The 26,232-nt window shown below is 52.1% G+C and overlaps 10 protein-coding genes across 10 annotated transcripts; 4 read left to right on the plus strand and 6 right to left on the minus strand.

Moving 5' to 3' along the window:
- Positions 1–96: 96 nt before the first annotated feature.
- Positions 97–2,252, plus strand: K460DRAFT_387361 (uncharacterized protein; the record flags this gene model as incomplete). Its single annotated transcript, XM_040935640.1, has 2 exons — positions 97–1,970; positions 2,045–2,252. The coding sequence occupies 2 exons, from the start codon at positions 97–99 to the stop codon at positions 2,250–2,252; spliced, it is 2,082 nt and encodes a 693-aa protein (XP_040785786.1).
- K460DRAFT_418328 (MFS general substrate transporter) lies at positions 2,232–4,982 on the minus strand. Its single transcript, XM_040937939.1, has 3 exons — positions 4,515–4,982; positions 2,591–4,444; positions 2,232–2,539 (listed from the first exon to the last, which is right to left on the minus strand). Exons 1-3 carry the CDS (start codon positions 4,669–4,671, stop codon positions 2,352–2,354), a joined length of 2,199 nt encoding a protein of 732 aa, XP_040785787.1. The 5' UTR covers positions 4,672–4,982; the 3' UTR covers positions 2,232–2,351.
- A 1,562-nt stretch (positions 4,983–6,544) lies between these two features.
- On the plus strand, positions 6,545–7,385 carry K460DRAFT_378421 (DUF1768-domain-containing protein; the record flags this gene model as incomplete). Its single annotated transcript, XM_040935072.1, has 3 exons — positions 6,545–6,847; positions 6,895–6,991; positions 7,081–7,385. The coding sequence occupies 3 exons, from the start codon at positions 6,545–6,547 to the stop codon at positions 7,383–7,385; spliced, it is 705 nt and encodes a 234-aa protein (XP_040785788.1).
- A 35-nt stretch (positions 7,386–7,420) lies between these two features.
- K460DRAFT_141478 (uncharacterized protein) lies at positions 7,421–9,254 on the minus strand. Its single transcript, XM_040926752.1, has one exon. The coding sequence runs from the start codon at positions 9,042–9,044 to the stop codon at positions 7,479–7,481; it is 1,566 nt and encodes a 521-aa protein (XP_040785789.1). The 5' UTR covers positions 9,045–9,254; the 3' UTR covers positions 7,421–7,478.
- On the minus strand, positions 9,034–10,835 carry K460DRAFT_290338 (SGNH hydrolase; the record flags this gene model as incomplete). The annotated part of the gene is made up of 3 exons (XM_040929194.1): positions 9,034–9,983; positions 10,068–10,628; positions 10,688–10,835. 3 exons carry the CDS (start codon positions 10,833–10,835, stop codon positions 9,034–9,036), a joined length of 1,659 nt encoding a protein of 552 aa, XP_040785790.1.
- A 799-nt stretch (positions 10,836–11,634) lies between these two features.
- On the plus strand, positions 11,635–13,095 carry K460DRAFT_396587 (uncharacterized protein). Its single transcript, XM_040936108.1, has 3 exons — positions 11,635–12,108; positions 12,162–12,296; positions 12,362–13,095. The coding sequence occupies exons 1-3, from the start codon at positions 11,683–11,685 to the stop codon at positions 12,911–12,913; spliced, it is 1,113 nt and encodes a 370-aa protein (XP_040785791.1). The 5' UTR covers positions 11,635–11,682; the 3' UTR covers positions 12,914–13,095.
- Positions 13,096–13,182: 87 nt separating this feature from the next.
- K460DRAFT_407592 (uncharacterized protein) lies at positions 13,183–15,387 on the minus strand (the record flags this gene model as incomplete). The annotated part of the gene is made up of 4 exons (XM_040937087.1): positions 13,183–13,667; positions 13,839–14,512; positions 14,561–15,071; positions 15,117–15,387. 4 exons carry the CDS (start codon positions 15,385–15,387, stop codon positions 13,183–13,185), a joined length of 1,941 nt encoding a protein of 646 aa, XP_040785792.1.
- Positions 15,388–16,056: 669 nt separating this feature from the next.
- On the plus strand, positions 16,057–17,629 carry K460DRAFT_288560 (queuine tRNA-ribosyltransferase; the record flags this gene model as incomplete). Its single annotated transcript, XM_040929055.1, has 7 exons — positions 16,057–16,113; positions 16,165–16,322; positions 16,378–16,460; positions 16,533–16,542; positions 16,599–17,061; positions 17,114–17,191; positions 17,249–17,629. The coding sequence occupies 7 exons, from the start codon at positions 16,057–16,059 to the stop codon at positions 17,627–17,629; spliced, it is 1,230 nt and encodes a 409-aa protein (XP_040785793.1).
- Positions 17,630–18,060: 431 nt separating this feature from the next.
- K460DRAFT_407594 (DUF1774-domain-containing protein) lies at positions 18,061–18,992 on the minus strand (the record flags this gene model as incomplete). Its single annotated transcript, XM_040937088.1, has 2 exons — positions 18,061–18,257; positions 18,305–18,992. 2 exons carry the CDS (start codon positions 18,990–18,992, stop codon positions 18,061–18,063), a joined length of 885 nt encoding a protein of 294 aa, XP_040785794.1.
- Positions 18,993–19,557: 565 nt separating this feature from the next.
- Positions 19,558–23,688, minus strand: K460DRAFT_368137 (Arginase/deacetylase). The gene has a single exon (XM_040933716.1). The coding sequence runs from the start codon at positions 23,591–23,593 to the stop codon at positions 19,931–19,933; it is 3,663 nt and encodes a 1,220-aa protein (XP_040785795.1). The 5' UTR covers positions 23,594–23,688; the 3' UTR covers positions 19,558–19,930.
- Between the last annotated feature and the right edge of the window lie 2,544 nt (positions 23,689–26,232).

The raw sequence follows: 26,232 nt of genomic DNA on the forward strand, positions 1-26,232 counted from the left end.
TAAAGCGAGCTAATGCCCCAACCATTCTCGAGCTTCTTCGAGCTTCAATTCATCATCCCATCGCCCAATCCTTCCTCTGTGTTGATCACTTCCATCATGGCACCACTTCCAGGATTCTCGGATAACCCTTTCCGCACACGCTCAGATGTCATTCGCGCAGCCTTTGCCCTCGTGCAACCTCTTAACCAATATAAGTCACTATACAGTGCTCGAATCAAGATCGCAACATCGACGGGTGCCGGCTTCAGCGAAACAGCTGCACAGCTCGAAGGGTTCGCCCGCCCTCTATGGGTTGTTGCTGATCTACTCCGTCTCAACGCGCAAGCCTGTGACCGCAAACCAATTTCAAAGAATATTCGGCTCGAGACATGGATTGCGGGTTTGAAAGCTGGCACAAGCCCCGAGTCGCCAGAGTACTGGGGCGATGTTTTTAGTTTCGATCAAAGAATGGTAGAGATGGAATCGATCGCCTACGCACTACTCGCGAATCCTGACGCTTTTAGTCTCTCAAACAACGAAAAAGCGCGTGGAAACCTGGTCGCGTGGCTCCGTCAAATCAACAATCATAAAATGCCGCAGAGTAACTGGCTGTGGTTCCGTGTTCTGGTCAATCTGGCATTAGTCCAAACTCTAGGAGTGCCACTTTGCGAAGTAAAAAGTTATATTGATGAATCGCTGAAGACGCTCGATACATTCTATATCTCAGACGGGTGGAGTAGCGACGGCATGTGGTGTGAGGATAGAAAGCAAGCAGACTACTACTCTGGCAGCTTCGCCATCCAGTTCGCGCAACTACTCTTTGTGCGCTTTGCACCCGACTACGATGCCGAACGAACAGAGAAGTACAAATCACAAGCGCGAGACTTCGCGAAGGACTACTGGCGCTACTTCGCCCCCAACGGAGCTGCGATACCGTTTGGTCGCAGCCTTACATACCGCGTCGCATTCGCTGCGTTCTGGGCCGCCGCTGCACTTGCTGGCGTCGATTTGCCCTCTCCAGTCGACGATATCGGAACAGTCAAAGGTCTACTATTAAGACATCTGAGATGGTGGGCGCATCAACCTCAAATCTTCAACACAGACGGGACGCTGAATATAGGATATGCGTATCCAAACATGTACCTCGCCGAGGACTACAACTCCCCTCAGTCAGTATACTGGTGTCTCAAATCATTCTTAGTAATAGGTTTAGAGGAGTCGCACCCATTTTGGGTTAGCGACGAACTCCCGCACCCCCTGGAGGTTATTGAGTCGGAGGGGAAGATACCCGATGTCAAAGTCCTATGGCCGCCGCACCACATCATGTGCAATACGCGCGAGCATACCTTCCTTCTTTCCTTGGGCCAATCTACCACTAAAAAGTTCAAAGCCCGCGAAGCAAAATACGGCAAAATCGCCTACTCGTCTGCCTTCGCATTCAGCGTACCTTGCGGCCCGTTCCTCGAGCAAATGGCGCCGGACTCATCGCTCGCGGTGTGCTTTGATGACGGGGAGGATACGTGGAAGGTTTCATGGGACCCATATAATGTGAGAAGAGGGGAAGTAAATATGGGAGTGGATACGCTACCGACGTTGATGGGTTGCTGGAAGCCTTGGAAGAATCGGGCCTTGGAGGTACATACGACGTTGATTCCGCCTGTGAAGAGATGGCCTGGGTGGAGTCTGAGAATTCATCGCGTGGAATGGAACCCATCAAATCGTGATACGTCGGCGGTGCGGCTCGTTGACAGTGGGTTTGCGGCATCCGCGCAGACGTCGCGCGACGTGTCGCTGTTCGAGCAGCCTGTCAAGACGGTTGTCGCAATGGATGAGAGAGATACGGCCGGGGGCTGGTGGAGCGACGAAAAGGCTTCTCTGGTCATTTCTGAATCCGGCGCGAGTGGTATTATTGATCTCACTGCCGATTTTGTCGCGCCGGCCGAAGCCGTTGTGCAGAGTATGAGCATCATTATCCGAGCAGATCCAAATACGTGAGTTTTGTAGTGCTCCTTTCGTCAGCTTTATATCCCAGATCTTTAGACCACTGACACTTCACTACCTTCAGTAACCTTATCGCACAACGAAGCCTCATACCGGCTGCTCAGCATCGTCTGCAGCCTAGTGAGCGGCCCATTTTCACTACGTTCGTCACAGGAGTTTTCGCACTCGAGGCTTCAGGTAAGATAGACCGTGCGGAAGCGTGGAAAATGTGGCACGATCGGCCAACAGGACGTATCGTAGCAAATGGAAAAGGGGAGTTAAAATTAGGTTAGCATTTTGAGTATGACTTGCAAACAATCTTAAATTGACATCTGTAACGGGGATGTAAATGCGCAAGCAATGTACTATTCGCACGTGTCCCTCGCTCATGTTTAGAATTTTTCCATAAAGTTCATTCGCACAGTCCACATGCGCGCCCGCTTCCCATAGACATACATGGGTATGGAGAGCAACATACACGCTAGCTGAATGCCTCCAAGTGCGAGGAATGTGTTCTTAGATCCACTAGACTCGAGCCAATGCGGGAAAAATAGCGAAAAGACGAAGCCATGGAAGACGTCTAATTCGTATTAGCAATGGAAGCAGCGAACGAGGATTGGTTAAGACTTACTCTTGGAAAAGTTCAGCGTCACAAGCGCCTCCCCGGCATAGACTCGATAACTGTCGACCACGAACGTAATCGCAGTCGTGCTGGCAAGCGAGCACCCAAAACTAATCACGCCGAAGAACACTGTAGGTATGATCCATCGATCTCTTTCTTCAGCACTCCAGCCGAACCCCATTAACCCAATTACCGTACTGATCGTAATCGGCACCGCCATCAACAGCCGGAATTCTGGCTCATACACACCATCGTTCTTGCGCGCCATGAAGCGCACCACTAGGTCTGAAACCTTGCCCGCAACAGCTGTACCCAGCACGCCACCAACAAATGGCGATATGTAAACGAGGCCAACTTGGAGAGGGGTGAAATGATATGATTCGTCCCTATAGATATGCGAAACAGACTCGGAGAGCACGATCAGCCAGCCCACTGCAAGCGAATAGACAAGTGATGACCAGAGTACGGCTGGGTAGGCGAACAGAATGAAAGGTCGGATCATGACGCGGAACCATTTGTCCTTTACGAGGCGGCCATTCCAGGGTTTGAGGGATTGACGGTAGGACTTTGGTGGGGCGCAGCGGTAGTAGTCGGTGTAGTGAATGGAAAATTGATCAGAGACGTGGTCGGCACCGGCTTGCGGGTCTTCTGGCATGGAAGACGGGTTTCGGCTGTCAGGGCGACTGTCTGCTTTCTCTGGATCTGGAGCGACGTTGTGGGTCGTCGAAGGGAAGTAGTCGTGTCGTGTCGTTTCTGCCGGGGTGGAATGAACACTGATACCCGATCCAGAAGTGGGATAGCCACGCGCATCTCGCTCTACATCAGCGAGGTCGACACGTCGAGAAACAGTCGCACTAGTCTCTTGATCGTCGGCAAAACCAACATGGGCGGGTTTTGTACGCTTGGTAGCATGCTCTAATGGGGATATAGGCATCGACGTCGCCCGGTTGGGGACTTGTGTCTGCGCCTCTAGGGCGTCTGTTGACTTCTTCGCATGCCGTGAGGGGAGGTGGAAATGGAGGTGGTGATGCTTGTGTGGACTGGGCGTTCTATCCCAGAACGTCTCGGGTACAAAGAAGAATATGAGGAAGAAGCAAAACCCAACCACTATGGCCGTGATCCAAAAGACCCATCTCCAGCCTAGCGACTGAACTATAACGGCGCTGACTAGAGGGATGAGGTTCTTCCCGCCCAGCAAGAGCAGCGTGTAGATGCCAAGGCGGTATGCCCGCTCGTGAAGGAAGAAGATCTCGGCAATAGTAGCACTCGGTAGACATTCGACGGGTGAAACTGCGAAGCCCTGAACGATGCGAGCAACAACCAGCGAGGCGTAGTTGGGCGACACGGCGCACCAGATGGACGAGAGCGTGAAGAGGATGATAGCGCCCAAGTAGACGGGTCGTTTGCCCCAAAGTATAGCCGTGGGCGACGCGACAACGCTCCCTAGCCCCAAGCCCAGCATATACAATCCAGTCGTCAACGCGACCTGTGGGATGCTCACGTGATACGTCTTCGCCACATCGTTAAAGCCCGCAGCTAGTAGCGGTGTCATGCCCCCGCCGATCATGCAGTAGAAGCCGAGTGAGACCAGGGCGAGATCGCGGCGCACCTGCCGCCAATTGAGGGGGTCATTGGCGGACTCTTCAGGCTGCGGGTCTAGAATAAACCTCCCATCTTTGGTGCGCTTCTTATCGGGATCGGGGACGCGGGAATGCGAGCGTGACGGCTGGGGGGAGCCACGAGAGGCGCTTCTTGTGGAACCGTAAACAGAGGGTAGGGATGAGGCAGAGGTTCGTGCGTGCGCGTGTTGCAGTCCCAGCGGTTCGTTGCGGTTGTGGGTTCGAGAGAGGAGGATGACAGAGCCTAGGAGAAGAAGAAGTCGAGGTTAGTTCTGGCGCGCGTGTTGGGGACTCTACCAGATGGTCTTTCTTACCAGGCACCTCATCCGTCTGTGGGTCGCTCAGGATTCCTAAGTTCCATCTGCGCGGCTGTTGGGTTCTCTTCTCATCTGTCGAGGCGGCTGGCGCGGTGTGTGTCTCTTTTGCCGATGCGTCTGCTTTCCGCCATGGGGTGACAAGGAGGTTGACCATGGATGCTGAATCTTCACGAACGAGATCTCCACCCAAGTCGGCAGAGAACAGAACAAAACGGAAGGAGTGCACTTCGAGGGTGAAGGGAAGCAAGTGGGCGGAAGCAAGGCCTCGGACGACTGTTGGTCTTGTTTTATGCTTCTACCTCACGCGGCCGCTGCTCTTCACGCACTTGACCGGGCTCCACCTCGCTGCATGCGCACCATGGACGGGTGACTAACTGTGGAGTCTCCATGACTGGCAGAGACGGCCTAGGGCATGAGCAGCACCAAGAATGAGGTGTGAGCGCGAAGAATGGGGTGGGTGCACGAGGCATGGTGAGTCCTACGTCTCATGGGGTGCATATCGCGGCTGGTCCACTTTGGATTTGCACATGACGAAGGCCAAGCTCCGCCTGAGCTACCGCATCAGGCAACGCGCTTGACCACCATCCATGGACATATGCACGATTTATCTTTGACAACACCGCCCGGCCCCACGAAAGCTGCATCCAAGCGTCTATCCAGGCTGCTACTACTTGTCAGAAAGGCGTGCTATGTCGAATGCCCAAAGCTAATGCAGCTCGAACACACCCGGCTTGACTCCTTCGTCCGCGAGCATACCATACACCTGCCTGTTCATAATATCATGCACGTAACAATCGCCCACATACGAGAAATACGCTTCCTTTGAAGCCTTAGCACATGGGGCACCGTGCCTCCATGCAGGACAGTCACCAAGTCGCCTTGTTGTAGGTTGCGCCACGATGCTAAAGTTGCAGTACCTCGTAGATGGTCGAGGGGCGGCTAGAGCGCTACTATGTGCTGCTACAGTACTCAAGGCCTACAGACTCGACAAAATAATATTCGACCCCAGATACCTACGGTGTTTGATTCAGGATCGACTAATGTATAGCGCATCCTTCTAGGCACATACTATCGTGAGCCTGTAAGAGACAATACATCACCTGCTATCTAAGCATAGTCTCCACTTAGTGCTACCCAGTGTAAAGTATTACTTCTAAGACTTAGACACTTGGATCGTTGATTTGTTGAATTCTATCCTGATCCCGATCGCTTGCGAGACTTAAGCACAGCTGATTCATTGGAACCGAATAACTGCTCTCTGTCACATTTCGGCGCTTCTCAATTTAGTTATCTACTAATAAGAATCATATACGCGATAAAAGGCGATTTAGATGACTACTCCGCAAGCACGTCGGGGCTCGTGACTTGCAGCTTTACAAATTCTTGCCTAGCCGGATATTCGAAATCCAGCGCTATCAGGACTAACAAGGCGGATAATAATAGTGGCAGCCTTTATACCGAGCGTTCTACACATACACCTATTGCTAAGTGACCTGTAGTATTAGTTGTTATTGGTTAACGGAAGCTTGCCTTCTTGGTGGACCATTCACGTTGACCAATTGTAGATAAGCGAGGTCCTTGACGCTAAAAGCTGACTTGCCGCCGGAGCCTTTGCGCCACACTCCTCTTGTCCGAGGCAACAACACCGAAAGCTACCAACTCGATCTCTATTACACTGTAGGGGAATGAACGAAGGAGAGTATGCGCGTAGACTCCAAATTGATCGAGCCAGTCAACCTATAGGAACAATCTGTCTGACTAATACGGCAACAATAGCTCTCAAGTAGGCAGGCGATTAATGTGTACACAGCCTCCTTTGGTTCCATGCCGTGCTTACAAGTCGAGTCTAGCGCCGTATAAGGCAGCAGGGCTCGGGGCTACACCAATCATGTGAGTCTCGAGCCTAGGTAAGCGGCATATGTATATTAGCTGCACCCTGGAAGTAGGCTACCTGATTTCAACCTCGCGCATCCTTACTTTATATCACTTTCAGGGCTCCCGGACAACGCTTCTAGAGAAATACCACTATGCCCAAGGCAAAACGCAAAGTCGTCGCTAAGCCCAAACCCTCAACAAAACCGACTACTGCTGCCAAAGGCCGTTCCAACGCTAAAGCTCACGATAGGGTTGATATCGACGCCAGCATGCGAAGGAGTATGTCAGCAGCCACAGAAGCCAACGAGCCCCCATTCTTTTTCTGGAAAGAGACGGAAAGAGAGGGGGGTTTTCTTTCGCCATGGTACAAGTCTCAATTCAGAATGGAAGGATCCACATACGAGTCTGTTGGACATGCTATCATGGCTGAAAAGGCGCGGGTCTTCGGAGACAAGGTATTGACCCTGGTGGTCCAATTGATGCCATCGCTAATGCAATGCAGGAAGTTCTTCAACGAATTCTTGCTGCGAAGAGTGCAGATGAACAGAAGACTTGGGGCAGCAACGTCAAGGGTTTTGACGAGAAAATATGGCAGAAAGGTGCGTTTTACAGCGTGCACTGTACGCAAGTTTCCACGATGCCGTCATATCTGCGCCTGTGAAACCCGGAATGCGCTAATTAGATACAGAGGCCCTCATGATTGCCACACGAGCAAACATGAAGAAGTTCTTCGAGGGCAAGAAATCGGAGGATCTTCAAAACTGGCTTCTAGCTCTAGGATCACGCGAGCTTGTTTTCGCCTCTCCATCGGACAGACTTTTCGGGATTGGGTCCGGAGCTGCTACCGCAGATCAAGCGGGCAGGGAGCAATGGGGCCAAAACCTCTTCGGCGAGTCGCTTGAAACAGTAAGGAAGAAGATACTCCAAATGAACGACCCTGATTTCCCTGCTGTGTTTGACAAGTTCGGTGGCAGGAAAAACATATATTGGTAGTGAGCTCCTCCGCAACTCCAGTCACGATCATAGTATTATACGAGATCAAATAAATTACAAGCGAATCCTCTCCTCGCGCCTTATTCATCTAGCTCACCAATCGCAGGTCGCTACGGCATAGAAATTTTCCGCAAACGTTATAGGTGGACATTTGATTTCCTGAGCATTCTCCGCCCGCTTACAAGTCACCGTGGACTTGTTCGGACAGTTAAGAGTACCTGGTCCCTTCCCATCGCTTTGGTACACGCAGTCATCTGCAGGTCCACGGGTTGCAGTGTATCTGCCATTTGGCCACGGTGGCTCTGTCAACTTGCCGTCGGGTGCTCGACGACAGGTATTAGCCTCCGAACATTGAACAGCGTTTTCGGTATCGCACACACTCCATGATGTCGTCGATAAGGGAATGCTGAAGAACTGCCACTCGTATGCGTTTTCAATTTCGGTAATGTAGTTCACATAGAAAACCCAGAAACGCTGAGTGGCCGGCGGGGGAGTTGGAGGCTTGCTTGGAGTTGGAGTTAGAGATGGAGAAGGTGTAGATGGGGGCTTGCTCGGAGATTGAGTAGGTGGCGATGGAGGCTTGCTTGAAGATTGAGGAGGCGGGACGCCTCCTCCTGGCGGGTTGGCCTGATCCTCATCGCTTGGGCCAGGATATCCGTTGTAGTGAATATCAACTTGGTCATTCGGACCAAGATTCCGCGGGTTGACAGCAGGTAGCCCTTCTTGGGGTCCAAAGGGGCAGATTGGTTTAGGCCCGTCATCGTCGTCATCGTCATCGTCATCGTCGTTGTCTTTGTCTGGGTCCTGGGGGTCTTGGAAACCTGATCCCCTTGGACAGTTGATTAAGGGGATACAGGGACCCTTAAGACCGGGGCCACAACCAAAACAGGGTGAGCCACATCCTGCAGAGCAAATGGGGCCTGGAGGCCCAATGTCGATCGTGATGGGTGGATGTGGTCCGCCATAATGACGGTCATCATCACTGTTCTCTTCAGGCTTCACAGTCGGGTATGGAACTGGAGTAATTGTACGTGTGACTTCGGGGTTCTTGTCGTTTTGAATTGCAGTTGGTGGTGGGCCAATGCGAGGGACAGGGCTGAATGTGAAGGCAGGGCCGGGAGGATATGACTGATCCCAGAACGAGATTGTTTGCGTAGTAATTGGTGGAAGAGTGATCGTGGTGGTTTTGAAAGATCGAGTAGTTTTACCGCTGATGGTCCACACAATTTCCAGGTCGGTAGTGTAGGGTGGTAGTGTAATGGTCGTTTGGGTTGGTAAAGTCTTTGGGGGCAGGATGAAGTTGCACGGCGCGGAGCAGGTAACATGGGGGTTTGGAGATCTCCAGATGGCAGGGTCAACGTAGACATCACCACTTCCCCCGTTATTACCCCCACCACCACCGCCTCCTCCTCCTCCTCCTCCTCCTCCGCCGCCGCCGCCGCCTCCGGGCTCTCCTGGCTGACCACTGCCATCACCACCATTACCGGGTGTTCCCCAGCCGCAATTAGGCCGAGCAGGGGTTGGACAATCACCTACACCGGGTGTTATATCCTTGGAAGCAATTACGCAATTCGATTTGGGACTTTCTAGGTTACCTGAATATTTAGACGCGTGGTCAGTAAATGCCCCGTGTAATCTGCATTGCGGTTCACGTACCATTCAACGCTGTAACGCAGAACTCATAATTCCAAGCGCCTGGAAAAAGAAAGGTGATACCTATGCAAGGCTCGTTGACAGTTGTGAGGTCTGCCTTCGAAAAGTCAGAAGCATTGTTAATGTTTCGAGTCCATGCATGGTAACCGGCGGCGCCCCCGCCGCCAGAAAAGTTCAGTATGACGGTGGCACCGTCTTTGGTTGCCACTTTCAGGTCGTGGGGCGTTCCTGGCATTCCAGAGCCAGGAATAACTTGAAAGGGTACTGCTGGGAATCCAGGTCCCAGGTCCGTCCAGGTGCTTACTGCAATGACATGTCTATGTCCCTTCGTAAGGCCGTTTACTGTAATTGAGTTTCCCTTTATACCCCTCGACAGGAGGAAAACACAACCCCCATCAATGTCATAGGTGAACACCTCATATAGCTTTATATTGAAGCCGCCATCCGGTGGGTCCCATCGGGCACTAAAGCCATCTTGGGTCGGGTTGACAACAACGTTCTTTGGTCCAGGTGCCACGGTTTGGTGTACAACTGCCGAGGCGACACCCGAATAATCAGACTTTGAGGCGTCTCCGCAGGTGGTCCGAATCTGGTACTCCCATGTCTCTCCCTCGAGAACCCAGATCTGATTATATCTGTTCGTTGATATGGCATACCAGGTCTCGGACCAGTCCCCAAAACTACTTCTCTTGCTCTTGATATTATATCCACGAGCGCCGTATACGTGGTCCCAGGTGACAGTGACACCGTACGGAGCTGTTGTAGCCTTGACGTTGGTTGGCGGAGGACATGATGCAGGTGGAATGTTGGCGGGAACATCGAGGGCGCTTGATCCAAATCCGTAATCGCGATTGAGTACGCGCGAGAATGCTTGCGCAATCTCGTATTCTCCGAGCCTGTTTGGATGCAATCCATCAAATGCAGCTGGGCAACTATCAGGCCCACCTACAACGATTAGCCAAAGAGCCTGGTAAAACCGTAAAATGTGTCCAGCACGTAACATGATTCAGAGGACTAAGTAAAACATACATTTATAATTCTCATTAAAGCCTACCAGCTTTATCGGCGAGTTTGAGGTACTCCATGATTGTATCGCTGAAGCCAGCTTAGCATTGTAATTGTTTGTGTTGTCGATTAAGTCCTGGCGCCCGTTGATTCGCGTGCGATGTGGTACATTTGCAATTGCAAATTTGATATTATTCTTTGCACCCCGGGCATTGTCGATCAAAGTCTTCATATCCACTAGCAGCCCGTCTGGTCCACTAACCCACCAACCTAAGTCATTGAAGCCGAGCTCAATTAGCACATAGTCAGGTTGATAAGTTGCGATTTGTGCGGCAATAGTGTTCTTCACTTGAGCTGCTTGGCGACCCGAGTGACAGAAATGGTCTTTGTCGAAAGCAGGGTCAATGTCCAGGGCGTACCCTCCCTTGACATGGTCAGGTGTAACTGGCTCTGCTTGCCCTTGGAGAAGAGGAGGTTGAGGGGGAGCTGGTTCCGCAGGTTCGAAAGTACCTTGCCAGGGACCAACAAAATTGAAGTTGACATTGTTTGCACGCAGCCATTGCCAGAGCCTATATCGCCACGTATCTGAATGTGATTATCAGTAAAGCTACCAAACTGGAAAGAAGATCATGAGGCATACGTACAGTCGCCCTCAGCTCCATGAGAAATTGAATCTCCTACAATCATGAGCTTGACACCATTCTGACGGACAGTCACTGTAGAGGCACAGGATGGCTGCAGACAGGAATATGCGACGACCACCGCTGCTACGATGCGAGGAAGTAAAACCATGAGCTTGGATGTAACGAGGTTTCTGGTGGGAAAGGAAATCGTGGCTCGGTCTAGTCTATACTCTCTACATGTATCTTGAACATAGAGGTGGTATGTTTAGCTTACCTTGCTCTTCCCAATTCGGGAACAAGCCCCGCGGTATGGTGTGTCACCCCATGGAGACAAAGGTACGACAGCTTACTTTAGGTAAGCACTATTATCCGCCCCCAAACTCAGGTCCCCGGTAGCTAGAGAGTTCTCAATCCCAGTTGCTGTGGCCGATGGATTCATTTTTCATGTGATTTCGTCAGTGCTGTCCCAGTCACGTTGTCACCGACCGGGCCTCGGCTTTTCGCAGGCGGCCACAATGCGCCACAACAAGGGCCGTACCTTGTCAATATGGCGTGGATAGAACCATACACCTGCCTCTTCAGCTGAAATAAGGCCTCCTGTAATCTCATGTTCTCATACATCGCGTGAGAGTTCATCAAGCCACCAATCCTACATCACTGGGAAGATTATTGACAAATCCTCAAGAAAGCCAGAGAACTATCACGCGGTGTCTGACCTGATGCCTCTTTCGTTCACCGTAATATCGCTAAGTGCAACCGGTGCGCCCAATACGAGGTAATCGGCTCAAGCGCCTGAATTCTCGGAGTAAGTTCTATATGCAGTAGTTGGTATTTTCAAGTTACCGAATGGTAGCGATAACGTTGTTGATGTGGTATGAGTAGGGCTAGCAACGGATACGAATCTTGGGACCTGCTTATGTCTGCTCTAGCCTTTTGCGAGATATTATCTTGTGTGACCAGTCCGCACTTGCTGATGTAGAGCAAGTTGCTTCTCGTCACCTCAGATTCCTATCACAATGGCGAACTTCTTACAATTCGTTCTTCTCTCGTGCATCGCCTTCTTCTCTTTCGCGTGCTGCGAAGATGTGAAGCTACCCCAGGGCAATAAGATAGCCATAGATATCTTGCAAAAGCTTCAGTCAGCCCACGAAGTTGCAGTGAACCAGAAAGCTCAGGAAGAGCTGTTTTTGAGTCTCCCTCTGGTAGCTCCCAACCAGACCGATTCGGTTACTGTCGCAAATACAACGGCCACTGTTTCAACGCCTCCCAAAATCCGCCATCGAGAACGCACCGCAGAAGCTGCGTCCAGTGCGAATTATGACAAACGCCAGGTCACCTCGTGCAGCACGCGGTTGACCTATGAAGGCCAGGATCCATGCGAAGGAAAAGAGAAGCTGCCTAATTTTGTGCCGTGTGACCAGCCTTGCAAATACACTCTTGATGTGAGTCGAGATATAAACGCAACGTTTAGTCAATGTTGACTGACGGCCAACAGTGGTTTGTTGCGAATGCAGTCGCCCGACCAGAAATTGATGAATGTTTATTCTACACATCTGGGTTATCGGAGAGAGCAAAAGCCTATGCTAGAGAGCATAACGCAGTGTCGCGTCACAAACTGACCACGATTTGGGTATGTGTTCTGATATTCTCTGCTTCAGCTATGTCAGCATAGTCAACTGATACGTGCGCCTGCAGTTCATCTGGGCCGACAAGCAATTCACCTGGAACAAGAACGTTGACAACCCCATGCGCTGCATCATCCAAGACGACGTGTATCCAGGACGACGCAACCAAATCCGGTATACATACTTCCAAATGATGTCCGACAGCATGGCATTCATGTGCGGCGGCAAAGTCGCGGTCATGGACAGGAACATACGACGAGGACGGACGGGGAAGGTCAAACAAGCGGGGATATGGCAGCAAAAAGAGTTCCCACGACTGAAAATGGACGCAGATCATAAGTGGAAAGATGGTAATGGGAAAAATCGCGTAGCCACGAGAATCGATGCGATTGGGGAGAATCTTCTTAGCGTGCCTGATACGCTTATCTGGTGGAAGAGCTGGTGGTATCGAGGTGGCCCGGACTGGCCAAACGAGTTTACTAAACCGTTCAAAAGAAGGAGTGTTGATGGGGATGTTAATGTGACTGATCATGCCGTGCTGGAAGAAGCTCGAAGCTTACACAAAAGGGATTTCGATACTTCCGTTTTCGATGAGGGCGGGAGACTAGCAATTGACTGGTAGAGTGGCAGGATTGCGTAGCTTATAGAAATGAAGCCGGGGAGTCGGGTTTGATAAATCTATATCGCACTGCGATGTGTCAGACACGAGTTCGACACAATGGCGAGCATTTTAGTTATATGCTGAGTGGTAACAAATGATAAACGTTGAGGAAGTCTATTGCCTTCTTAAGCAAAAGTAACACCTTTATTGAATTTTCGACACACATAAACGGTGCTTAGCATAGGCTCTTTTATACTTACTGTTAGATATGCATAAGAAACATATCGGATTTATCCCGAGTGCCAGCCTTTCCTCAACATCTTCGTCTCCTCTATCGTCCCAAAAGCCGCTAGCCCCGTACCTACACCTTCGGCATCTACTAGTTCCCCATACCGGACTCTCAGATCCATTAGCTCTTTGGATTTGTAGTCTCCATTATTACTTGTTTGGTGTGCTATAGCGAGATCCTCCATCTGCGTCCGCCCGACGGTGGTGGCCATGACCTGCAGGAAGCCTCCATCAAATGCTGAAGTTCCGTTCTGCGACCAAGACCAGATCCCAATGGCCACGAACACTATGCCAATTGCTAGAGAAAGTGCGTAGGGTAAAATGAGATTGATGGGTGCGGAAAAGTCGTAGGTCGTGTGGTATTCGGTGACGTTTACCTGGGTTTTGTTCTTTCCGATTTTCAGAGTGAGCGCAGATATGGTGACGTTGGCGATGTACTCATTCATGGTCTGCTCGGTGAGGTTGAAATCGCGGGCTTCATATATACCTATATTATTACGGAGGACATCGTTAATATCCCGTCGTTTGTTGAAAATCGATCTACTAAGAAGGGAGGGAGCTAAGGTTGTACAACTGTGGTAAGCATAGCCCCACGGCGAGGCGAATGGATATTACTTACTATATATCGTTTGACACAAACATGGCCTTAACTTCATACCGGAAACTTCAGTTCCGTTTCGTAGCGTAATTCTTGCCGAATCACTCAAGAATTCATCATTTTCGCAGGAGAACTCCAAGGGCCGGAGCGTAGTGATCATTAGAGACCACTCAGTCCAGATGTCCAAATGTTGCTTTACCTGATTATTCCAAGCTTCAAGATTAGGGAGAACGAGGTCCGAATTATCGGGAGTCCCCAAGCTTGTGGAACTTTGTTTTGACTGGTTCGAAAATCTAAGGGATGTTCTAGGTCGAAGAGGATACGGATCGTGCTTGGTATAAGCAATCTGACGGACACCCTTCAGGTATGACACGTCCATACTGTATAGTACTGAGACTGGTTTGCATGTTAGCACGTTTGCAGTGCCCATATACGTGACAGTACGATTTCCAGTCCATGGTTGGCCAGAACGCGGGTACCAACGCAGATCTTGCAAATGGGTTATCGTTAAGTTTTTCGTTGGTACCCAGTTAATAGTAAACGGTGTAAGTGAGTGATTCTTAGTAAACTTTTCGGGGTCATCACTATCAATAGTCTTCTCATCGCACTCCAATTGTGGGCCTCTGAATTCTAGAGTGTAGGACGAGTTTTCTCCGGCTGGTGAGGGGAAATCCAGTATCTTTCCCGAGATTAGAATCGACTCGGCTGGTCTGAACAAAGATTCATTCGGCCGTCTGATTGCGTAAATAAGTGTATACGGAACAGGGAGGTGAGCAACCTACGTGTAAGTCATACTCATGTGATCAAGTGCAGACCGGTCTACATTGTACAAGCGGAGATTAGCCGGTCCGATATCATCAGATAGGTTGGAACTAGGATTTAGAGGATACAGAACTGGCACATAGAGATCCTTGTTCGTCGAGTATGCCCGAAAGGATACAGTGAGAGCAGATGGTGGGTATATCACGGCCAATGGTATGAGCCACGTGAAAATAGCCATCGAGAATAGTAAAGGTGCTTCCCAAGACGCTCGCAGTCGTGTGAGCTCGAATGGATTAGATCGTAGGGAGAACAATTGCTCTATCCGACCTATTGTATGAGCCTCCTCGCGGAGGTTACGCCATAAATGCTGTGCAAATGACAATGCGACGGCCCCAACAATGCATGCCTTGAAGACGGTTGTAAGGACCAACGATATCGTAGTGACGTGCGACTGCCGGATCCGCCGATGTTGTGTCAAGGTTTTGTCAAGGGAGTGGAAGAACCCATAGTGGCCGATGGCACAAAGTAGGGCTATGTGTGTGAGTCTAGGTCTGTCGAAATAGGTCGGAATCTTACCAATCGAAGGTAGTAGTAGCATTAGAACAAGTGTCAACCGCCGATGCACCCATGTGCACAGTCTTGACACGACGTTGGGACGTTTTCTTTCAGGTAATGACGCCTCCTTCGACATCTGCGCACTCGCGTCATCGGTAGAGGGCACGGCTGAAATGTCAGGGCGGTCGTATAGAAGTTGGAGCTCAACTGTCTGCTGAGACCTGGATGGTTCTTCATCTGATCCAATCAATGGAAGGCTGAGTCGCTCAGTGCTTTCATCCATGCCGTTCATGATGCGGGTAAGAGCTCTGGGGAGTAGATAAGAGACGTTGAATAGCGGGGCTGAGAATCATCTTATATATATAGGTACACAACTCGCGGAGACGGGACCTAATGTGTCATTAATGGCTTACGTTATTAATATCTTACTGTATATTGCGTACTTTTATTTTTAGAATTGCCAAGCAATAAACCTAGTTACGTTGCTACAATCTTTAAGTAGTAATACATTCGGTCTCGATAATGCTATGTTAAGGTGCTAGTTATAGCACTTAAAAAATGCTTTTATACCAATTCCTCCTACTGCATTTTGTATAATCCGCTCTAGCGTTGACTTTACTTTCAAACAAAGAAATATAGGTACACAACAGTGGTACACAACGCTGTACTATACGGGTCGCACAGAGTATATGCGGTTGGTTAGAAACCGGACCCCACTACTCTTACATGCCCTGCTTCGTGAGCAGAGTGCGAAATATAGCTCGAAGTCAAGTTATTACTTCAGCTGTTCTTCTTTAGATACCAAGCAGGAGTCGAAGGAGTGGATGGATGGAGTTAAGATGCGGGAAAGCTAATAAGCATAGCGCTAAGCGAATGAACTAAACCTTATCTCGGATCCCTGCTCAACTTTTCGAGATGTCATTCATATCAAGCAAGCGACCTTTTCTCCCCGCAACACACCATGGCGCCAGTCCCCATGCCCTCGGCGCTCACATTCGAGCTGCTAGGGAAATGCTCGGTACAATCTCAATCTCCCCTAAATCTACACTCTCTAACAGCAACGCACCAGGTCACAAAAGCGCGCGCCGCGACGCTCCATCTACCCCACGGCCCCGTGCCCCTCCCCATCTTCATGCCCGTCGCGACGCAGGCTTCGCTAAAAGGTCTCACGCCAGACCAGCTGGAAGATCAGGGCTGCCGGCTATGTCTAAACAACACGTACCATCTGTACGACACTCTTCTCCCGACAAAGGGCGCATGTCATCGCTGACTGTGCGCGAAGTGGTCTTAAGCCAGGACAAGCCACGCTCGATGCGATAGGGGGCGCACACAAGCTGCAGGCATGGCCGCACAATATACTCACAGGTGCCTACGACAGTCCATCCTGAATGGAAAAAGGAAAAAAAGCCCAAATAGGAGCTAACTGACACTCCGCAGATAGTGGAGGGTGGGTTCTGCCTCGCATCCCAATTTCTCGACGAACGAGCTGACGCGCCCGCCCAGCTTCCAAATGGTCTCGCTACTACAACTCGCCAAAGTGACAGAAGAAGGCGTGCGCTTCCTCAGTCCGCACGACGGGTCGCCCATGCTGCTCACGCCCGAGCACTCCATCTCCCTGCAGAACTCGATTGGCTCCGACATCATAATGCAGCTCGACGACGTGATTGCCACGACGTCGCCCGACCACGCGCGCATGAAGGAGGCCATGGAGCGCTCGGTGCGCTGGCTCGACCGCTGCATACAAGCGCACAAGTACCCAGAGAGGCAGAACCTGTTCTGCATTATACAGGGCGGCCTGGATCTGGAGATGCGGAGGGAATGTACCGCTGAGATGGTGGCGAGAGACACGCCTGGAATTGCGATTGGCGGCTTGTCGGGCGGCGAAGAAAAGGACTCGTATTGTCGCGTCGTGAATCTGTGTACTGGGCTGCTGCCGGAGAAGAAGCCCAGATACGTCATGGGTGTGGTAGGCTACAAGACGCTTCCCTTGGAAGCTTGCATGATACTGAATCAGATAGGGATACCCCGAAGACCTAGTCGTCTCCGTCGCCCTCGGCGCAGACATGTTCGACTGCGTATGGCCGACCAGAACCGCCGTAAGCGATCCCCTTAAAACCACAAAATCTAACCTCCACTAAACATGTACTTCTCAGCGCTTCGGCAACGCAATCACGTCCAGCGGCGTGCTCAACCTCCGCAACGCAGTCTACTCGGAAGACTTCTCCCCCATCGAACAAGGCTGCCAATGCACCTGCTGCCGGCCGATATCCGACGGCGGCCTGGGCCTAACCCGCGCGTACATTTACCACGTCACGGCCAAGGAAACCGCCGGGGCGCATCTACTCACCATGCACAATGTGCACTACCAGCTCAACCTGATGAGGCTGGCACGAGAAGCGATCCTGGAAGACCGATACCCGCAGTTTGTGAAAGACTTCTTTGGCAAGCTGTACAAGTGGGAGAAGGAGAGGTATCCCAAGTGGGCTGTTACGGCGCTGCAGGGCGTGGGGGTAGATCTGATGAGCGAGAAGTGAATCAAAACGTAGTTGAGATAGTAGCCGATATACTAGAGGGTAGAAAGCATCAAAGCATTGACAGGCAAGCTACTTAATACGTAGGGTATCTTAGCAATGTCATACACATGCGTGAACGTCAAGGAAAGTAACGAATTGCAGAACGAATTTATCAAAATCGCCCATGCCCCCAACTGCCTTGAACTCCAATGCAAACGAAGGAAGGGAGATTTAGGAAGGAAGATTTACGAATGTCATGCCCGTACTCATCGTCAAGCCGCGGTCAGCGTCGCCAATCCCCATGTCCAGATTTCAGCCGAACTTTTCTTTTGCGTAGGCATATGCAATACTATCAAGAACCGAAGTGTTCTACTCTTCTTCTGCTCAAACGTTCCATCGTCTCGTTCCCACACATAGTCGCACTTTGAATTTCGTGGACATGTTACTCCAGCCTACTCGTCAGCCAACAAGGGCGCCCTCTCGCGGTCCTCGCTGACAATCTGGCCACGCGGGAAGGGGTCGCGGCCCAACAAGCCGGGAACGCCCACAGCGACGGAGAGCACGAAGAGCAGAGCGCCGACGGTAAAGGCGAAGACCCACTGGAGTTGGAAGAGGTGGGGCTTTGTGAGAAACTGGCCAACACCGGTCGCTGGAGGTGGTTAGTGATTGAATGTCGAGGGGGGAAAGAAGACTTACAGAATGACAGCACGCTCAGCGCAAAGCCAATCGTGTAGTCCTTGTACGCGGCCAGGAAGAAAGTTCCATATCCCAACCAGCCCCAGATGAAGACATTGGCCACGATGCGTGCAGCCAGGTGATTCGAGTGCACAGCGACGGCACCGACCCAGTACAGGGCAGCAAAGTTCCAGGCCAGCGGGCCACTGACAGTCGCGATATGGATGAGACGCGGCGTGGTGCTGTGGCGGAAGTAGGCAGCGCTCAGGTTGAAGAAGTTGACGACAATCAGCAGCAAGGCCAGCCAGAAGTGGCTGCGGACCCACAGGTGGATGAAGCCAAAGAGCAGCAGGTTGTTGGCGACGAAGTGGCTGCCAATGTTGGCTGCGGCCGTGACGTAGACGGTGTTGGACGCATACAGCGACCACGAGTAGCCCAGCTGCAGGATGAACAGCACGATCCAGTAGATGCTGGTAATCACCTTGCTCTGGGCAAAGGGCGTCGAGTAGTTGTGCTGCCAGAAGCGGCCGTGCGGGTGGTGGCCCTCGTGCGGCTTGTTGAACGAGTAGTAGAAGGCTGTGACGAGCAGGAGCAGGTAGCTGACTGCGGTGCTGATCTTGTAGAACAGGATCGACTGCGAGGAGAAGTCGTCGCGGCGGGCGAAGGGGTTGAGGCGGTGGCCGCCGCTGGTGGTTGCGGGCTCAGACATGCTTGCTGGGGTTGCAGTGGTGTTGGGGGAGGAAGTTGGAGAGGGTGGTGGTGGTGGTGATGGTGATGATGGGGGAGGGGGTGATGGAAACGGGCTGAGGAGATAGGTGTTGACCAACAAAGAAGCCGTCAGCAGCACGCACAGCCAACTTGGAAGGCAGGTAGGTAGGCGGGTTCAGTGCTTATATTATATATATATATATATATATATATATATACATATATAGCAGGCAGCCGCGGCAAGTCACGCCATTCCTTCTCGTAGTAGCCCGCTGTCGGGCGTTTCGCAGCAATCAAGGCCCGCCCGTCTCTCCCCCCAGGCCGTCCAAGGCACGCACGCACGTCATCGCCTTTGCATAGAAGAGGGTCCAAGCTCCAATGTCCTGTAGCTGCCCCGCACTAAAACATTGCCCTGTGATGGCCTTGGCCGCTAGCCATTGGCTCCCGCCCCCCGTCGCCCCTGCACCTTGTGACTGCAGTGCTGCACGAAGCTGCGGCACAGATGCGGGGACTGTGAGGGCAAGCCATGGTGGTGGGAATGACGGGCGCTTGGGAATCAATTGCGTGGCGAAAAAGAAGACTTGGAATTGGAAAGGATGAATAGCTATCGTCGTCATGTATAAAAAAAAGGCAGCGTGAGAACAAATGTATCCAAGCATTAATATCAATATGGTATCAAAGCTCAACACCCCGGGTATCTCTACACCAGCCTAACAAGCTGTGTGCTTACAATGGGCCCAAAGTCAATCCAACGCCAGAAAAGGAAGCCCTCCAATAAAACCGGGACAGGGTATCGTCGAGTCTAGCCCCCTTTGCCCAAAGACGGCAATAATCATGAAAAAGACGCCATCCTTGTGTTTCAGTATGAAACCAAAACTCCCATCAGTCTACGCTCTGGGCTCCAAGGAAAGGTACTACCAAGACACGTCGCAGAGGCCCTCATCGAGCTGGCGTGTCAGGAACCTCCCACATGTCCTTGGAGCTCTCTTCCTTCTTGACACCCGCTGCAGCACCTTGTTGTCCAGGCACGAACCCCGCCATAGCACTAGGGTTCATAGCAGCAGCAGCATTCACACTCGATGCAAATGGAATCACACCATTCGCCGAAAACACTGGCAAGTCTGCCTTCTTGCTCGCAGGCGACATGGGTCGAGATCCCGTCGTCGACGACGAAGGAGTAGTGTCGGTCTTGGGAGGGACCCGCCAATTCGGAGCGGCCCAAGCTTGCGACTCTGGCGTACCCGTCTGAACAGGCGCCCCGTGAGATTCGCCAAAGGACTGCCTTGTGTAGTTGACAAACTCTGGCATGCTCGATGGCGGCGGCGGCGGAGGCGTGTCGGGGCGAGGAGGCGGGGAAATGACGGGCAATGGCTCAGTCACAGTAACGAACGATGGCATGGGCAGCTGCTCACGAAGCTGCTCGGGCGTCATCGTCATCTCTTCAAGTTCGGTCGGCGGCTCCATGATCCCGCCAGAAGTGCGACGGTCCACTGTGGGAGCCTCTGCAACCGCTTGAACCTTCTGAGCAAGCTGCGGTAGAGCAGCTTGTACCAAGTGTGAAGTCGACTCAGGCTGTACGGGCTGAGGCTGCTCCAGAGGTGCCGTCGCTGCACTCTGTAACTGGGGCACCTCAGGCACAGGAGTAGGCGCTTTCGTTTCGACTGGTGATGCAGGTTTGGATGTCTTCGGTGGACGACCGGGTCCTCTCTTAGCTGTGGCAGGTTTGGCAGCTGCTTTGGTCGTCGTTGTACGGACTGCGGGCGCCTTCTTCGTAGTCGTCTTCGCTGTAGCCTTCTTTGTGGCCTCTGCAGCCTTTTGTTTCTCCTCTTTCTCTCTCTCGCGAGCTTCATATTCCTCCCTCGAAGGCATCTTCAACGTAATACGCTTCAAACCGGAAGTAAGTGCATCGACGCCGTCGTTCTCCTTGCCCTTTGCTACAGCCGTCTTGCTCGCATAATTCGAAGGTATCCGTGGTACCGGCGGGCGTTGAGTTGCGCGAGAGCTTGTAGTCGCTGTAGTCCCTCTGGCTTTCTTTGCCGGGATGCCAGTAGTAGGAGCTGTCGTGGGCGCTACACTCCGTCTGCTCGCCGCGACGCTTGGTGCACGGCTAACACTCCTGTCACCAATCGATGACACGCTGGATGCGATGCTCATCCGGCGCGAGACAGAACGGGCCTGTACTGGAGCTTCTACCGAGGCTAAAGGAAAGTCGGCGATCGTTTTTCGCCTGCTGGCCGTCGAGTCCGCACGTAGAGACGCCTTCTCATCGTCGGAGCCCGGCTCGGCATACGACGGGGCGGCCTTGCGACCACGCAGCTGTCGACCTGACGATTCGACGTGTGTGGATGACACGGCTGGAACAGCTGGTTTCTCCTTCTTGACCTTGGGTTCAGCTAGGTCTTCCGGTTTGTGGCTATGAGTCTGTCGATCCGACGGAATTAATAGCTTACTCAGAGCATGGGCGGCAGTAGCCCAATCGACGTCAGGTGGAGGAGGCGTTGGCGCTCGAGAAGGACTGGAAGGATATTTTCCAGAGAGGCTGCGGCTGAGCTTGGAGGGATCGACTACCTTGGCCGCGAAAGATTGCGTCGGAGAAGAAAAGTGCGAGACGGGACCAGTACGCGGCTTCTTCGGCGCAACCGCTAGCGGAGGAGCCACGAGATTCTCCAGTTCAGAGAGCTGCGTTGCATGCCACCATAGAGGGTCGTAGGTAGTGAGTGTGGGTTCCTCTTCGACTGACTGCATGGGCGTGTCTTCGTCGTGCATACTCAACCTACCGAGTCGCTGACGCATGTCGAACGCCAGACCCTTGGATGGCTTTGGATCCGTCCACACCTGCCCATCACAAAGACCACTCAGATGGCTAAAAACTCCACTAGATAGGGCCCGATTACTGTAGCCACCTTCCAGAACAGAAATGACGCGACCATCCACAGAGGTGCCTTCTTCTCCCGCCAGACGAACAACGTCCCGAGTGAATCGAGCGTAAAATTCGGTGGGCACGTTGACAGAATGGCGCTGCATACCTGCAGTCTCCCATTCGCTGGCATCGAAGCCGGCAGACAAGAAGATGGCCGCTTTCGGGCTTGGGTGATTGGGTGTGGTCCGAAGCCTGTTTGTGTGGAACCTAAGGTACTGACGCGTCTTCTCGAGGAGCACCGTGTACTTGTATTCATAGAGTGCCCAAAACTGCTCTGGGGTCTTCCAGGACTGCAAGTGTACATTCCAAATGGACTGTCCATGTGCGTTGTCGATGCAAAGACTGGCCGCCTGAACCTTGTCGTCGTCGCCATCCTCGCACGGATAAGAGTTGATATCGTGCAAACTAAAGTACCCAATTGATGTCTTCTTCCAGTTAGGCGTGTTCTTCGACATGTTCTGGACTTTCTTGTTGCGTGCCCATGTAATAGCCTGCGAGCCGTCTCCGTGATGCAAATCGAAGTCGATGATGGCCGCGTGGGTTAGTCCATAGTTCATCATAGCGTGCTCGATGCCGACATGAACGTTATTCAGCCAGCAAAATCCGGATGGGAAATCGGCGGAGCAGTGATGGCCGGGTGGGCGAACGCAAACAAAGGCTCGAGAGGGACCGTTTCCCATGCTGGTACCTTGGAACACGGCATCTACAGCATCCAAAACACCCCCAAGAGCACCCTGAAAGGCGTTCATAGACTCGGAACATAGATACAGGTCACCTGCATGAAGTTCTTTTTTCGATGCCTGTCCTGGTGCATCCCTAGCCAGCTCTTTCCCTGTTGACGCTAGCTTGCGCTCCGCATTGTCACACAACGACTTGAGCTCATTCATCCACGCTGTTCCATGTACATTTGTCACGACTGGCGAGGTAATGTCGACCAGTCGCGAAGTCTTGCGGATCTTAAAAGGTATGCGCTCTGGTGGGTTGTGATCTGGGTGTGGGGGATGATTTCCATCGGCATGGCGCTCTCCTAGTCGCACATAGGCCGCTGATATACCCAGTACACTGGCTAATATCCTCTCTGGTCGCTCCATGATAAGACTCAGGGTGCTCTTCGGCGTCTTTGGTCGGGAATAGCGGTGGCCGTAGCATTGATCGTGGACAATGACAACAGTGCCTGCATTGACAGCCCCGGCTACGCCTTCATGCCGCAACAGCTCTTTCTTGAAGTGTTCCTCAGCTACATCGCACGCGCGCAATGGCAGCTTCTCTTCTGGAGGCGGCTGCAACGGGCTCCTCGCCCCGATAGGCGAGGGCATGTTCGGATTGAAGGAAGATCGTCGGGAAGGAGCACCTCGAGGAGAGCCAGGCGCGTCGCCTCGAAGAGAAGAGCTTGACGATTTTCTCGCCAGGGCTGGCGACTGCGAGCGATTCAGACTGACCACACTGGAGCTGCGGCGGATGGACAGTGGAGGCAGGTTGGGTGACGAGGGAGTTTGGCCGGGCTCTGCGGGGCGTCTAGGCGAATTGAGGCTCGGCGAGTGCGGTCTTGTAGGCGTATGAAGCGAGAGACGCTTCAGCGGGTGTGAAAGGAAGTTCGCGTCGGTGTTTGTTTGTCGCGCTGATCGGGGCGTGCCGGTGCCTGCGCCTGCAGCGGGCGCGGGCGGTTGCTGCTGGCTCTGCATATCTGCAGTGTCTGGCCGCGTCACGGCGCGTGTCTTGTGTGCTCTTTGTAGATGTCTCTCGTCGCTGTCTTGGTGGGAGAAGAAAGGGACGCGCTATGACGGCGCTGGTTCACCCTCGCTGGGGCAACCGCAAAACAGGGTCAGCCTAAGCGAAGCGCGAATCGTCGATGCCTGACGTTCAACCCTGCAAGCCCCAACGGCGTCAGTATTGCCTTTCAACGGCGGCCCACGACAGCGACGACCTTCTTAGACTATGTTCTCCTACCTAATTGATGTCAATTTTGGCTTTCTCCGCTGCAACCCACGAAGACAGTGCCTCGTTGCCGGAGACTATTGCCCATGATAGCGGCCATCGACGTCGAATCTACCACGGTTAGCGCAACAACGATCAATACTTCATCTCTATACTCTGCGAGATATGAGACGACAATCCTTAGGCCGCATGAGCTCATGCTAATGTTGCGTTCCTCTGTCTTGCCATGTTTTTGCGGTCCTGGCGACATAGCCCTAAAAGCTCAATTTCTAGAAGCCGTTGGGCGGCGTGGATTTCAACAAACGCTCCAACAACTTATTGGCTTCGGTCACAATGTCTTCGAAAAGAGGCCTCTGATAAGGTGTGCCACTCTATCTTCCGCCAGTGTATACAAAGACTGGTGGTGTACGCGTAGTCACTGTTGATCTGAATCCAGGGCACGAGCGGGGAAATGATGACCAAGTCGGGTTTGGAACGGAATTAGCATGATAGAACACCCATGGACACAAGTCGAGGCTTACTACAGGAAGGAATATGAAGACTCAGCCTTCCTAGACATTGGTGCGCCAAAGACATTCCTGGTTTAGGGAGCCATGCTTCAATCTGTCTTGACTCTGCCCCATGAAGTTGGTTCCAACTTTTGCCTATATGTCTGTCAATTCATTCTCTTAGAGAAGAACAGCTCTGAGGAGCTTCAAGGATACACCGGACTATCTTCTGTCGCACCGCTTTCGATTCTAATTCGATAAGGGGTTAACCTTGCTACACGTGAAATCTACTGGCGAGTCTCTGCGGTTCGTGCTCTTAATAAGACGTGTCGGGTTGGCCGTCAACTCAGAGCAATGCGCTTGCGCTCGCGGCCGCAACGTAATTATACACATCTTCGTTTTCGAGGTACGCCTTGAGAGGCAGACTCAGGCAGTCCCAAGGTGAGGCGCTTCTCGGCCCCCCTTTTCCTTGTCGATCTGATCACTTGTACACATGAGAAGTCAATTTGTCACACATCGCCGCAAACAAAGGTTTCTTTTCGCGGCACGAACAAACGGGGGTAACAGCAGGCCTCCCATCAAACTTCCAAGCGAGTCAGCCAGCATTGCACGCATACCGTCTTATCGCTACACAGTGCACCTCCTACTATCCCTATTGGCGGCTTATCTTTCCCGCCTCATCTCACAAGAAATTCATAGCACAGCCCTGGTCTAGGATGTTGTACCTTCCTGCGGTTCTATGATCTAGATCGCCAGCCTTTCGGTCCATTAGCCGTTTCTGCATCGCAGCCTGCTGCATTGCAACATCTTTCTTTACCCTATCCCTCCACGAAGTTACGACGTTGTTCGAAATCCACGGCATGCCATCTAGAGTCCTTGGCTTCTACAGATCAGCAGCAGCATTGGAGAGCTGTACACAAACCTGTGTTTCATGATTGAGAGTTACTGCTTCAGTTGTTGAATCGGTTCTTTCATTTACATATTGTCGGGCGTAACCTGACGCTACTACCATCGCTTCGTCCAACGTCGACTCGATTGGCCAACTTGCAATAGGCTTGCTTCGAAGATTTAGCCGAGCGGCTTCTAGAATCGAGCCCGTTTCTTAGCCAAAGCCACAAAGCTTGGCATTCGCGAGAGATATCGCGACTACGAGTCATCTCGCATTGGCTGGGGCTGCCTTGCATCATCCGAGGCGAACGCCCTGAATCATCTGTGGTTATCGCCCTGGATCTGATCTAGACAGCCCGGGCTACGACTGAACGTGCCAATACTCTACATAGAGATATACTCCAGTGCCCGCTCAATGCAATCGCGCATCTCCGATTCATAGCTGAATATGCGCTCATCTTTGAGTAAAACACTTTTTTGATGACAGTGCCAATAGGATCGTAGGGTTACGCACCTCCATCAGTAAAAGCTGTGTTATAGGTCGCAGGCCAGGACCGGAGTATAAAACAAATCCTTCCTCGCATTTTAGGCCAAACGAAGACATATAAACGGTGTTGCCAAGCTTCCTTCAAGCCTTCTGGTTAGCGCGTAAATCCCGGACCGGAGTACAGATTTCGCGGTTTACCGCCAGAAGAAGACATTTGGGGGCCAATGCCAAGCGCTTTCGTGGTTAGGCGAAGATCCAGCTTTATGCGCGCCTAACCACCACCCCAGCCGATCAGCCCACTTCTTTTCACCCATGAAAAGTCCACCTTGATCATCGTCGGAGATAGTAGGAGCAGGACTCGAGCGACTGTCAACGTAGACTCCATCAGTAGGCCGCAGATAAAGTGCGGTCGTGGCGCCGCTCAACTACTGCAAGGTGGACCAGACTAGCAGATTTTCGCGAGCCCTTGTGATTAGCAATCCGGCATTCTTATATGGCGTCGGCAGTGCCGGAGGCAGGGGAA

The sequence above is a fragment of the Cucurbitaria berberidis genome (genome assembly GCF_010015615.1).
Source record: "Cucurbitaria berberidis CBS 394.84 unplaced genomic scaffold K460scaffold_4, whole genome shotgun sequence".
Lineage (NCBI taxonomy): Eukaryota > Fungi > Ascomycota > Dothideomycetes > Pleosporales > Cucurbitariaceae > Cucurbitaria > Cucurbitaria berberidis.

Bases quoted from the DNA above. Each gene is read 5' to 3' on its own strand.
- K460DRAFT_418328 (XM_040937939.1), bottom strand. From the start codon at position 4,671: ATGGTCAACCTCCTTGTCACCCCATGGCGGAAAGCAGACGCATCGGCA. The intron at 4,445-4,514 runs GTAAGAAAGACC...TTCTTCTCCTAG, and splicing joins ACAGACGGATGAGGTGCCTG to GCTCTGTCATCCTCCTCTCT. The intron at 2,540-2,590 runs GTAAGTCTTAAC...AATACGAATTAG, and splicing joins GACGCTGAACTTTTCCAAGA to ACGTCTTCCATGGCTTCGTC.
- K460DRAFT_141478 (XM_040926752.1), bottom strand. From the start codon at position 9,044: ATGGTACGTGAACCGCAATGCAGATTACACGGGGCATTTACTGACCAC.
- K460DRAFT_396587 (XM_040936108.1), top strand. From the start codon at position 11,683: ATGGCGAACTTCTTACAATTCGTTCTTCTCTCGTGCATCGCCTTCTTC. The intron at 12,109-12,161 runs GTGAGTCGAGAT...GACGGCCAACAG, and splicing joins CTTGCAAATACACTCTTGAT to TGGTTTGTTGCGAATGCAGT. The intron at 12,297-12,361 runs GTATGTGTTCTG...GTGCGCCTGCAG, and splicing joins ACAAACTGACCACGATTTGG to TTCATCTGGGCCGACAAGCA.
- K460DRAFT_368137 (XM_040933716.1), bottom strand. From the start codon at position 23,593: ATGCAGAGCCAGCAGCAACCGCCCGCGCCCGCTGCAGGCGCAGGCACC.